The 14,419-nt window shown below is 32.8% G+C and overlaps 2 protein-coding genes across 2 annotated transcripts; one reads left to right on the forward strand and one right to left on the reverse strand.

Moving 5' to 3' along the window:
* Positions 1-3,050: 3,050 nt before the first annotated feature.
* LOC107860636 (photosystem I assembly factor PSA3, chloroplastic) lies at positions 3,051-5,330 on the forward strand. The gene is made up of 3 exons (XM_016706060.2): positions 3,051-3,525; positions 3,992-4,156; positions 4,672-5,330. Exons 1-3 carry the CDS (start codon positions 3,142-3,144, stop codon positions 4,993-4,995), a joined length of 873 nt encoding a protein of 290 aa, XP_016561546.2. The 5' UTR covers positions 3,051-3,141; the 3' UTR covers positions 4,996-5,330.
* Positions 5,331-5,619: 289 nt separating this feature from the next.
* Positions 5,620-10,170, reverse strand: LOC107860635 (formate dehydrogenase, mitochondrial). The gene is given in 6 exon segments (NM_001324794.1): positions 5,620-6,089; positions 6,200-6,312; positions 6,611-6,735; positions 7,383-7,923; positions 8,656-8,827; positions 10,020-10,170. Coding segments are annotated over 6 exon segments (1,146 nt in total). The 5' UTR covers positions 10,101-10,170; the 3' UTR covers positions 5,620-5,975.
* Between the last annotated feature and the right edge of the window lie 4,249 nt (positions 10,171-14,419).

Below are 14,419 nucleotides of genomic sequence, written 5' to 3' on the forward strand. Positions count from 1 at the left end.
AGTCATTTTAGTATGTAAGTGTAGATTTTTATGTGTATCAAGATGCAATTTCAGCAGTAGCTAATACCACATATTTGAGTCCAAAATTTACAACAATTCAAGGGTTAAAAATGCAGATTTTTTTATGGGAAAAACAAATTGTTTCTTTTGTGAACTCGACGCGTATATTATTAAACGTCAAAATGTTGTCTCCTTTTCTTGTCAAGTGAGGAAACATTTTTAAAATAGGTAATGGTCAATTTTGACGCTAAGAACGCTTCTTTTTTTTCTATAGTTTGAAAGTGGTTCTCTAAAGCATAACAACGTAGTTTTCAAGAGTTAAAGTACTTTTGTAAAGGAAAAACAACTTAATTGGGCTTTGGTGTAGTTTGTTGAGAACTAAATTTGTAAAGGTACTTGTCGTAAAATGAACATCTTTGTCTAAATGTTATATCAAAGCTTTATTTTCAACATTCGTTTTGTATATCAAATGCTTTATTTTCAACATTCGTTTCGAGTTTTCAGATTTTAAAGGGTTAATAACATAAGGCATATATGTGTTTCGCTACTATATTCGAAGTATATCTTATTATTTTCCTACTAATATGACAATTATTTTCATCCTTATCAGTACTATCCCTATCACTAATATTTATTTATTTTATCACTGCAATTACCATCATTATTACTACTAGTTGCTATTGTTATTATTATTACCATTATTACCACTATCATTATTATTATTATTGTTGTTGTTGTTGTTGTTGTTGTTGTGTTCACAATCTATCACCTATTTTTCGCACTAATACATTCAGTAAGTAAATTCTCACGCTACAATATAATTATCTATTCCATAAATAATTCTAGTTAAGTATTTTAATTCACATACTTTTTTGAATTCTCTTACAAAACTATACGACTTTAAACTCTCTAACATATAGAAATTATGTTATCATTCTTTTCATATTTTTTTAAAAAAATGCATGCATATTTTCGCAATAATTACATTATTTCCTTATACATGGTAGTGTCATGTTTACTATACCTAGAATTTTCTTCTAAGTTAATAATAACAAAATTTCTCATCACCGTTTTAAGCAAATAACGGAATAAAAGCTTTTCCTAAATATTTTCCTAAACTAAGTGTAAGGACTATCTTCGGATAGGCCCTGAGGGGTGCCTAACACCTTCCCCTCGGGTAACCAAAACCCTTACTCAGAATCTCTAAATATTTTCGAAAAGCCTAGACAGTGTTTTACAATAAAAATAGTTTTTTCCTAATTTTCCTAAGAAGTTAGGTGGTGACTCTAAATATAAATTTTTAATCCCAAGAGTCACGACGTACCACCATACGTCGCTGTTTCGATCGGTTCGAAACAGGGCGTCAACAATAGTTGTTAAATTTTGTTATTTTTTTCTGATATGTATTGTATTATATTATACGTTGAAAAAATTGATTGTTATAGATTTTAAAGAAGTTCGTTTTTTAATGTGTTACTGCGGTTAATGTAATTACTATTGTATTGGTTGTTCCTATACATTATAAAATATGTAAAAATTTGGTATACTAATGTATAATGACTCATCGTACAGACTTATGTATGATGAAATATTTTGATATGATATCTATAGCATCGTACAATATTTTCGTGAGATATTTTTCTTTTGCAGTTATCATTGTAACGTTTTATGCTATAGTAATTTACATGTAGTGAAGCGTTTGTATGGATCAACTAATTCAATGTTACAATATCTTCATACAATATAGTTTCATGTATAAGGATACCAAAATTTAGAATATTATTAAACATGCATGTGTAAACCTTATACAATTAATAATATAGTATTCATGTATAATGAAATCTTATACATAGAATCATATTTTGCCTAAACAAATAAAAGACAACCTCATACAACAGTTTCACATATACGTGCAAACCTTATACAAGTAATAAATATAATCTAATAATGTTTCACATGTATTCGAACACCTTATACAATTCACAATATAATCTTAACAACTGTATAATGAAATCTTATACATAAAATAGTGCTACTAATACATATTTTAGTGATAACTAAACCTTCGGCAGATGTAGTCGTCCAGAATCATCAACCTTTTTCTTACTTGACGATTTTGGAGCTTTCTTGTTTGAACTTGAAACGATAACTTTCCTCAATTTCTTCATTGTTATTGGATCGTTTCGGTGCTTCGAACGATTCTCTGCGAAATTGAGTTTTTCATAATCAAAAGAACAAAGAACGAAACCAACAATGGAAATAAAAATACACGATCATTAATTGGAGAAGATTCAACTTAATTCATTTTTGATAAAATTCAGATAAACATATATTTCCGAGTTCAGAGAAGCATATATTGGATGAAATTGCAGTTTTTTTTTTCTGAATTTTTGATAAAAATGGAGAAGATTTTGTCGATTTTGGATGGAGGAAAGATAATTTTGAACGGAGAAGATTTTGTTGATTTTGGACGGAGAAAATGGAGAGTATTTTTTTTTAGAGAGATTATTGTAGATGAATTTGTGAGTGCGGACAAATAATAAGGAGTTTTAATGCAGATAGATAATTGGAGAGATAAGACAACAAGATTTTAGGAGGAAAATACGAAGCTATTTGGGATTTTGAATGTACAAAAAGGAAGAGAGAGAAAGTAAAAATGATAGAGATTTAAGTAATTAATTTGGGATTTTTGTAATTTGTTTTCCAATATAATATTTTATGTAATAAGCTAAAATTATCTTTCTATATATATGCAATTTTTAGTATTTTTAACTACTACTATATGCTATTAGTGGTACTACTTCCTCCGTTTCGTTTTAGTTGACTCTCTTTCTAAAAGTATTTGTTTCAATTTAGTTGTCCCTTAGATGAAATTCAAGAGGATTTTATTATGTTGTTCCAATAATATCCTTAATATTAAATGACTAAACAAAGTGTATTTACTTAAATTTATATTTTCAAATTATAATTAATAAGAACAATTTAGTAAAATAAATTTTTAATTAATATTTTTTTTAATGAATACGTGAAGTAGCAACTAATAATATGAAACGGAGGGAGTATTATTTTGAAATTCCCCAAAGATAAATAAAAAGGGAACAATATCAAAACAAAGATTGAACGTCGACCACATGTAAAACCATGGTGGTTGTCTCCCCTTCCTCTTCGTCCTCCTCCTCCATCAACTACTGCAACTCAATCTCTCCTTCTCTTGTTTACTTTCGACGTTTCTATACATTTCCCTCCACAAGGAATAACAATAATAAACTACTTTCCAACTCCTCCAATGGCGCCGTCTTGGTCGTTAAGGCTTATATGGATGAGACAACAAATCCAATTTCCAGTTTCGCTAATAAAGTCATTGGTTCCCTCCCTGTTTTTGGTCTCATAGCTAGAATTGTCAATGAGGAAGGTGGTGTTGGTGGCGATTTTATTGATTTTGCTGAGTTCAGGAGGCGGATTGGTAACAAGTGTTCTATTAATGATTCAAGAGCTTTTTATGAATTTCGAGATCGACGTGGCCGGGTACTTTATTTTCACTTACTATAATCTAGTGCCTTAGTCCTTACCTCAATGTAATTGAATTTCTTGCTTCAACATTGCCACAGCCTGCAAAGCCTCATGATTCATTTTAGACATAATACACAACATTTGAACTTGGCCTAAGCTGGCAAGCAAACACTTCAACTTTGAGAATGCACGTCTATGCACCTCGACTCTTCTCCATTGTGTCTGTTGAACACTCCAACTTACAAAATGGATCATTTAGACACCTTCAAAATTGATGTGCCGCGTCAGCATCTTAAGATCATAAGTTATAAGGATAGTTTTTGATATGTACCAAAAGTCTGATTTCTTTCCTAAATGTAGTGTCTAGTTAAAATGAAATAGTTGGAGCCTTTTTAAAATTACTGGCATGTCTAAGAAGTGGTGATTTCTAAAGGTATAAAGTGAAAAATTGACCTTGGTTTTCTTTGCCTCTCATTAACAGACAGGGGATCCTCTGTATGTGCTACTGTGTTGTTGGTTAGCTGCAGTGGGAGCTGGTTTACTCAAATCTGAGGAAATTTTGGAGGGTGTAGCAAGGCTTAGTTTAGCAAATGATATTGAATTTGAAGAGCAAAACTTCATTGCATTGATGAATGAAGCAAGAGAGGTTAGTAAGATGTCATTTGCCAATGATTTTTAGCTTCTTTTCGTTATATGAAATTACTTCCAATGCTTAACGGTAAAATACTTAAAAATTTTGTCAGATACTGTCTTCCAAGCTTACTTCACTTTTGTTTCTGTTTCATTCTTTTGATCCAAAAATGTTATCCATGTCAAATCCTCCAAACTGCCCATCTCTTAGAGTATCCGACACACTGCCAGTATTCTTGGACGATTCGAGCAACATAGCTCACCTAACTCTTATTGAGAAGCTTATTTTCATTAGTATATCTAGTGACCTGGGTTTACAGCAGCCTGTGAGCCCTCCCATTGCGGGCTTCGTCAGATTTAGCCTACACTAGATGCACCAAGCACATCATGTAAACTTAATTGCCATCTATCGCACCTATCTTTGAACTCTCGTTTATGGACCATTGTTACACCCGGTGCAATTAAGACATAAATAAAGTATGTAAGGTAACGTTAGCCCTTTTTTGCTAACATCTTCCTTTACTCGTGCAGAGGCGAGCAAAATTGGGAGCTCCTGCACCTAAAATCCCCATGGAAATTCGAGCTGAGAAAGCTCTGGACGCTGTACATGTGTGTTGCTTTGGAAGGGATCTGATTGAAGAAGAGGATGAAAAACTGCTAAGTACCATGCTTAATGCCGTCTTTCCAACAGTCGGGCAGCAAAAGGTAGAAAGCATTGTCAAAGAGAAGGCAAAGAGAGTGGCAGATGGAACTGAAGAAATCAAATATACAGAGCCCAAGCAATTATCAAAAGAAGCAGTTCAGATGCAAATGAAAGACCTTGAATTTCTTAAGCAAAACAGTTTGGGTCAGTGAGGCATGAAACTTGTTATCATCTCAAAGTAAATTCAGGTCCTGGTGGCTAGAACCAAGAGGAAGATAATCCCACAAACTTTCGGTATAGGAAATCACATTCGCATGTCATGAATGACACATCTTCTTCACATAATGCTGTTAACTAATTTAACGGTGCATGTGTATGCCCCTTGCTCTCTTTCTTTTGTGATCAGTCTGCACTTTCTACTTGCAATTGACAGATACCGTAGCTCTAATTTGTATACATGAACTATCTGTCACTTGTTATATACTAGAGTTAGCTGAACGACTTTTCAAACGATTACTGTTAAAAGATTCAAAAGCTTGAACTTTTTTGTTTTGTCTACATTCTAGAACTAGGAGGGAGTTGCCTCTGAGAAATTTCACTGCTGAAAGTACATATAGCAAATTATAATTGATGTTACAGACAAAAAAAACTAACTAATATAAATAAACCACTTCAATAAGCACCCAGGATAATTTTGGATGTGGTTTTCTTGGGTGTCAAATGGTAGTAATACACCTCATTTATTCACTTATATGTTAAGAAAGAGGCCATTTAAAAGTCTGAAGTTCCAAACTCAGGAAGTCAGGTTTTGTTCCCAATCACATTAAAAGCAAAAATAATGTGATGTCAAATTCTCTTTTCCTCCATTGTAATTAAGTGATTTTCTTCCCAAGTTCTCCCTCGCGTCTTAGTCAAGATTAGCATAAGCTATTGCGACAAATACTTAGCAACATCATAAAATTGTTTCCCAATTATAGTACTCAAGAAAGACAATGGAGGATTATACATAGACCTCCATCACAAAAGCGGACATGTTTCCATCCAAATGTTACGTTACAACCAACCGAAGAAAAACTCCATTCCAGATGTTCTAAAAGAAGATAAGTAGCCAAATTTATCAGCTTATTGAAGACACAGCTTGCCAGTTTATTTGACAGAGAAATCTAGACATAGCCCTAGGTACATTGATGATTTAGCGATACTGGGGTGCCAGTTCCCCATCCTTGACAATGTAATTTTCAGCAGGGAAATCCTCACCCTTGAAGTACCTGTCCAGCATATCCTTCGTTCCAGCTGCGTACCGCAACTGCAAAATTACCGTAACAAGCTTTTGTCAGTTGGCTTGCAATTATAATATCATAAAGTAAAGAATAAGCAAAGGCTTAAAGAAACTGAATAAACGGGGTATTGACAAACCTGAGCATCAATGGTAGTCCCAGAAATGTGCGGGGTCATAGCTTGGTTTGGCATGTAGCGCCACGGATGGTCCTTGGGAGCTGGTTGTGGGTACCAAACATCTCCACTGTATCCTAAATTTGGCGGGAAATAACCAAAAGAAGGCAGTCAACATAGTGACTAGAATTACTTCTTTCTTCCAAGGATTCAACAAGATAACTATGTACTTTAAGTTTCAATGTCAGATTGGGTTACTTCCAAGTTCAAATCATTCCATTGAGCAACAAAAAAGAAGCAGAGTTGAGGGGACCAAAGAGAAATAAGCAAGAAAATGTTGAAATTGAAGAGAAAATATAATCATGTGATGTGTTCAATCGATATTAAAGCCGAGGGCTCGTCTCTGGATGATGTGTTCAGGTGATATTAAGATACCTGCAATATGACCACTGTTACAAGCATCGACAACTGCTTGAGTGTCCATGATTGCTCCTCGAGCATTGTTTACAATTAGAACTCCCTTCTTCAACTTTGCAATTTTTTCCTTGTCAAACATCCCTCTGGATCACATAATAAAAATTGTGAGGGATTCAACATATAGCACAGGGATATAAACAATGACCTTAAAGGGCGAGAACATTTATCATCCAACTGGCTTCCAACTGATGACAAAGCTCCAAATAGAAAATTAAAGGAAGAAGGAAAGGAAAATATGATCTCTAATAAGATATCACTCATGGCGGTGATTCATATAGAAGGAATATCAAATGTTTGTGCATCAAGCCAAAAGGTGAGTTTGGCCAAGCAATTTTTGCAACTTTAGCCGCAGCTTATACAGGTGAATCCATGGAGGGCCATCCTTGAAATAGTACTTTTTAGATTAGCCCAAAGTAACATATAAATGTAAATGGTGGGTGGCTCAAGAGAATTACTTAACTTAGGGAATAGAATAGGGGAATCTATATATACAATTACGTTGTATATGATCTAGAGTGGTAGCGAAAACAATTACGATGACACTAAAGAGTGAGTCCTAAAATTCTCCTTCACTTAATATTTTACTTCATTCTCAATGAATATTCACCTTACCTTGCTTAGCCCATCTCCTCATTAATACATTGTTAAAATAATTTGAATATAAGAAGTTTTGTCAATAATTCTTGTTGTATAGGTTTACGACCTGTAATTAGAAAAACAGAAACCTTACTTTGTTTTCTCTGTAAGAGGTGTATTGATGACCACTATGTCACATTTCGAGAGCATCTTATCGAGATCTTCCTCAAACTTTGCTCCGATTTGACTTTCCAGCTCCGGATCCATCTTAAGACGATCATGGTAAAGTAGATTACAGTTAAATGGCTTCAATCGTTGGAGTAAAAGTCTGCCAATACGTCCTGCACCAACAGTTCCGACAGTCTTGCCTTCCAAATCATAAGCTCTGTAAGCAATGCCAGCAACATTCCAGTCCCCATTGATAACCTGATGATGTCCAGGCAGAAAATTTCGAACAAGAATTAAGATTCGCATCAGTTCATCTTCCGCAACTGAGACAGTATTGCTTCCAGTGACCTCTGCTACTGTCAACCCCGCAGCAGCAGCGGCTTTCAGATCAACATGATCTGACCCAATTCCAGCTGTCAGCAGAAGTTGTAAATTTTTTGCCTTCTTGATTCTTTCAGCCGTGACATAGGCAGGATGAAAGGGGGTCGAAATCAACACATGGAGATCAGGAATGTGTTTCTCAAGCTCTGCAGAGAGAAAGCCATGGAAAACAAAAACTTCAGCTCAGGAGAAATTTCTTTGTATAGAACATAGTAAATGATTCAACAATAAGAAACTAAGATAAGGAACGGTTAGTGTATCAGACTAGGGCACCATTCTCATGATAAAAGATACTATCAAGCAAGGATTCATACTAAGCATATCATCCATCAGAAGAACTTTACTATTAAAGCATCATATGTGTACCAACTAAATAAGCCTCTGTAACTTTGATAAATTCTTGTCTAAATCACAAGATTTAGCTATAGTCGTATCAAACTACATCTAAACACTTGAGGTATAGACGTTTTGCAAATGCCCACATGTATATCATGGGAAAATACACTCTTTTTTCCCTCCTCCAGGGAACCACCTCGCAGTTTCCTAAATTTTAGTCATAATTTCACTTGCAGCAAAGGATCAACACTAACAAAACAAATATTTTCTACTTCCCTTTGCTCTTTATCTAAATAAATATTCCTGATATGACCGTTAAATTCTCCTCACAGGGGCCATTTATTTGAAAGTTAAAGCACATATATGCACATTTTAGGTGAAAAATGCTCCTCTTTTTACCTGCTCCAAATTCCATACAGCAGGACTTATGTTGGATTGTAGTCATACAAGAATGAACAGTAACGGGATTATATTTAGAAATGCATAGGCTTCAATGGAGTAAAGGATAGAACATATGAGATTACAGATTAGCAATAACTAACCAGAATCTGGTCCGTCTTTGTCAGGAGTGACTATGTACTCATGACCTTTAGATTCTAACCATTCACGTATCCCCAAGGCATTTTCTGCGCAGCCCAAAAAGTTGGGGTTCATTTCAGCATATTCGTTTGCTTTGTAGAAAACACCAACAATCTTTTTGGGGCCAGGGGAAGCCTGTAAAGGAATATAGAAAGAAAAGGTGAGTGGACAGAACATACATGAATATTTTAAGGTCATATAGCAGGCTGAATGTGCTAAAACTATAATTCAAGTCCCCATAATCTTGTAGATGCACCAATTTGCAAGAAATAAGCAATATTCAATATACTTGGTTTGATTATTTTCTTCCAAGCTAACAATCAATATGAAATTTCATGATCTTCACACATAAAATGGCACTGAAATATATGGAGAAAAAAGTTGTCTTTCTGAACGTACCCCACAAAAAGTACGGTTAAGGTTTACACACATTCCATTCTTCAAGACCCCACTTGTGGGAGTATATTGGGTATATTGTTGTCGTTGTATAGCGAGAATATAAGTTTTCTAGCTTAATAAACAAAGTAGGCATGATAAAATCAGTTCATATAATTTGTCAATATTTTATTCCTCAGACAACTGAATATTATTGTACCAAGAAAAGATTTTTTCAAATCGAACTAGTGTAAACAAAGTGATAATATAGCACGTGAAGATGCAAAGCAGATGACACAACAACTGCCTAGTAGCATGCACCCTGGTGCCATTGTCCTTGAGACCCGTGAAACCTTGTCACTCTTCACCTACTTCCTATTAAAAATTACCAGAAATCACACGTGAAAAGCAAGCAAGTATAATGACTCACGAGAAAAGATCGGAAAATAACTCTTGTGGTCCTGCCCGCGTTAGATTTCCGTTAACGGAAAAGCAATCTATCATTACAAGTTAAACTATAGTAGTAGTAATATAAAATCTCTTGGACGCATTAATTGAAAAGCTCTATTGTGTCATCCAGCAGCAGAGCCATTTCATTTGGTGTAGAGTTGGGGAGAGTATTAACGTAAAAATAAAAAAATACACACCCAGAGACCAGAGATTTCATTAGCACAAATCGAAGACGGAAAAAACAACAATTATGTCTACGGATCAACTGTATGAATCTCCGCTTCTTCGTTTAAGTGCATTTCATATCGAAGACTGCTGAATCAAAAATATATATCTATGTGTATGTTGTTCGTTTCCCTTCCTTTGGCTACAGTGTTAAGATTTTCCAGTCACCATTCAGTTGATTCTCGAAGAATCGGCGATGATCCGTGCCGATCTCCGAGAATTGATTCAACAAGGAGCAAAAACTAGGTCATATAAAACGAAAGCTTTAATTAAATACCTGAAGTTGTCTGGTAAAAACTAAGGATGAAGGTGAAGCAAAAGCACGAGCTGCTGTAGATGCCACACGCCTCATCGCCATCTGAGTGGATTTGCAGCAAAAAGCTGTACTTTATTACTTACTAAAAAAAGAGAGAAGAGTGAGAGAAGAAGAAATGCCACTTGGGTGAGATGGACTATCAGAGACGTAACGCCCTTTTATAGGAAAGGTATACTAAGAAGCGACCTGCTTCAACTCAAATATCTGAGTAGGTGTATGTACGTACACGTGTGCCAATACCCTCATGCCTGTAAGAGCCAGCGTGGACGATCCTACTACTATGATAGTGTTTGACCCTCTTTCCTTTTTTGACCTTCAATGAAAACTTGGTTACAACTTATAAATTTAATTAAGGACATCAAAATTACTCTATTTGTTCCACATTTGCAAATTCATGATTTTCCTAAAAAGAGAACAATCTGATTCCTTATAATTCTCACATTATGGTGCTCGCGTTTATTCTTGTGAACGGCGGATCTAGAATTTAGGGGTTATGAGTGTTCGAACACATTCGAAACTATTAACATTGTTACTTATGTTTTAGCGTGTAAATAGCGTAAATAATAAGAAAAAAAATTAAACATAAGACCAAGGGCTATGCCATAAATCTTTTTTGTCTAATACGTTGTGCACTTGTGTGTCATCAAGTAACACAAGAACGAGAATTCATAAGTTTTACGAGAATTATTGAGAGCTGGTAAATTTTATGAGAAACTTCAAAAGCTAATATATTCTCTCCCATTTCACTCATGAAGCCATTTTCAACATTAAATTTCTCACAACATTTAAACTTTGTATAGAGACAAGTGATCTCACATAACATGGAATTATTAAGGTGAGTATTTCATTTGTTTCCAAAAATGTGTCTTCCTTTCCATTTTCAAATACTGTTTTAGATGAACGAAAGTGAACTTTATTATGGGGAATAAAAAAGGTAATATGAGGAACACAAGAATTCCATGAAATGTCACACGTTTGGATTAGAACTAAGTCCGACACGACACCAAGTGGCCCATGGTGATATAACCAAGAAGCTAAATAATTCAATTTGGACTTGGGCTATAATTGTGAATTATTTGACATAATTATGGTGGAGTTTGTACACTGAACTTGCAGAAGACAAAGCAGATTTTTGTTGGTCTTTCCAAATAGTAAATTCATATTGGAATTTGCTTTGATTTTAGTCGGAGAATGGAAATTGTGGAAAGAGGATAAACATTAATGCATACCATTATTGAATGGGAAAGGTCTTAATCTAGAACATGTCAACATAGAATTCAATTGCACCTTTTGGCAAGTTGCTATCTTGCTATCTCTTACGTGTCAACAAAATCAACCCGACGATTTAAATTATATGAGCTTAATTTGTAAGGTTTTAAATATTAAATTATTATTATAAATTTATATTTATTATTTATTTCAACTTTAATTCATTTTATACATAAATTTATATTTCAGATTAAAAGTAGTATTAAATTTATATAAAACTGGTAATACAATATTGGATCCAAATGTATTATTTCATACGGTTTGGAGAAGCCACGAAATGGGAATCCAGATGCATCATGCGGTTTCTCTTCTTCGCGTGAGAAGCTAAAGCTAGTACTGTTTTGTCATTGTTATTTAAAGTTTAGGCTCGATTAACTTAAATAAATCCACATAAAACTCTTCAAAATGGCAAAAAAGAAAAAAAAAAAAAAAAAGGTTCCTATCAGTTTCTTGATTCCAAAACTCCAACCCACAAGTGATGATATAAAATGAAATAGATCTCATTCATTTCATCACTTTCAATGTATTGCACGATAGCATCAGTAATTTTATTTGATGATCGAGGGAAAAAAAAATTAACAAGACAATCATTTTGATTACGCTTCCCATGTATGTTCAGTTGTCAATAGTTAAACATTTCTTACATTACAATTTTTTAAAATAGTTAATTTTTAGAAGTTTAAGATAAAATTACTTATTATTTTCTCATTTTATTAATTATTAATATAAATTAATTTTGAAGACTACGAATACTTTAATTATGGGGTGATAACACATAAATAGTGTAAATATTTAGTTGGGTCAAAATCATTTTCCCTCCCCAACTTTGTCTTAAAAATCAACTCCCCCCTCAACTTTGAACAATAATCATACTCTCCCCTTTATCCTAATTGACTTTTCAAAATTCTTATTTTACCCTTTATCATCAATTTTTTTTTTTAACTTCCTTAAAAATTTTCATTTAAAAAAAAATCATATAACAAAATTTTCATAAAAACACAAACATCACCTCCTAGGAAAAAAAAAAATAAGAAATACTAATTAAGTATATAAGCTAATGATGATCTTTATGAAGTAAATTAGCATGATAAGAAAATTAATTTTATTAATAATAACCAAAACTATAATATTTATTTTACAAGTGAAAAAATAATAAGTAATACTAATTTTATAAACATATTTCAATGCAGAAAATACAAACAATAAATGAAAGCGATAAGCCTCTGGTACCACCCCGAACTATGATCAAAGTTGTTACGACACACTCCAACTTCACAGGGGTCCTACTATCACCTGAACTCAAATTTAGCGTATTTTTGTCATTTTTTGCTAATGTGACACCTTTATTACATAAAATGGAACTCATATCAAAGGTGTCACGCCATCTAAAATGATTGACAAAAGGATTACGTTAGCTAAAAAGATTGACAAAAATACGCTAAAATTTAGTTTAAGGGGTAATAGGACCCCCGTGAAGTTGACGTGTGTCGTAACAAATCTGGTCATAGTTCGGGGGTACTAGATGTTTTTCTCAAATAAAAATAAGGTCAAATTTTAAAGATTATATTTATTTATATAAATTATGAAATATGTAATACTCTATTAATGACAATCACAGCTTATTTACTAATATAGATAATAGATGATATCGTTTCTTATCACTTGATTCTCATACTAAAAATAGATGTTTTAATTTATCTGCTCAATTTGTGAAATCAAGAGAATTGTATTATGTTTTTCTTCTACCCTTTAGTGTTAAATAACTATATAAAATAACAGTATAGATAAATTTAAAGTTTCAAATTATCATTAATAAGGTTAATTTAGCAAAATATACCTCTAAGTAAAATTTTCTTAAGGATTGTGTTATATCAACAAAAAATTAAGTAAAATATGAAACAAATTTAGTAAGAGAGTGATAAAACATGAAAATATATGCACATGTAGGGGTGACAATTTCAATCCATATTTGTGAAAAAAGTTCATTTAACCCATATTTAATGAATTGGATCACTCATATTTCAAATGGGTAAATATGGACTTCAACTCATTTTGAAAGCTCATACAAATATGGACAAAATAGATAAAATATGGGTACCCATTTAAACACAGAGATCACCCACCCATGCTTAAAGTTTCAGTTTTTTTCTTTTCTAATTTTTTTTTATTTCTTTTTTCCTTTAATTTACCTTTTTTTTTCCACTTTTTTACTCATTCCTTATAATTTCTTTTTCTTCTTTCTCATTTTTTCATCTATTTTTTTTGTTTTTTTATTTCTTTTTTCTTTGTATTCTTTTTTTTTTTTTTGCTTTCCCCTTTCCCATTCTTATTTCATCATTCGTATTCGCTTAACACCTACATGGGTTAATAAATATAAGCTTCTAATTATCCCACTTAGCCTATATAATTCATATTATCTCTTATCAATTAAATATAATTCATAGTCTCGCTCCTTTATTATTATTTTTTTCTATCTTTTATTTCTCTTTCTTTTTTTTCTTTTTTTTTTGTTTTTTTTTTTTTTTTTTTTCTTTTTTTTTTTTTTTTTTTTTTTTTTCTTTTTTCTTTCTTCTTTTTCATCATTTTTTTCTTTTTCAATTTTATTTTTTTGTATTTTTTTTTTGTATTTCCGTTTCCCCCTTTTTCATTCTTGGTTCGTTATTTTTCTTATTTTTTTATATTCTTTTCCTCATCTTATTTTTGTCATTGCATTTTATATTTTTTTACTTTAAATTTATTTGTATCATACTATATATTTTAAATAAATTTATTATTTGTATTTGAATAGTTTAGTTGTCAATATGTGCAATTTATTATTTGTATTTATATACAAATAAATATATGAATTAAAATCAACATGGGTAGTGGTGCAGTAGATAAGCCTGCTCCACCCTTAACCAGAGGTCAAGGGTACGACCCTGGTTATGGAGAAAACTCTGTTGGGAGCGCTTCCACCTTAATGGGCCCTGCAACGCCCGATCTGGATTAGTCGGGGTTGTTGACACCTAATTTTTGCCCTCCGTGACTAAATTTAATTTCGAGCTTCTTGAGTTTTAAATTAAATCACAATATATATTTTATCGGAATTAGAA

The sequence above is a fragment of the Capsicum annuum genome, chromosome 2, assembly GCF_002878395.1.
Source record: "Capsicum annuum cultivar UCD-10X-F1 chromosome 2, UCD10Xv1.1, whole genome shotgun sequence".
Lineage (NCBI taxonomy): Eukaryota > Viridiplantae > Streptophyta > Magnoliopsida > Solanales > Solanaceae > Capsicum > Capsicum annuum.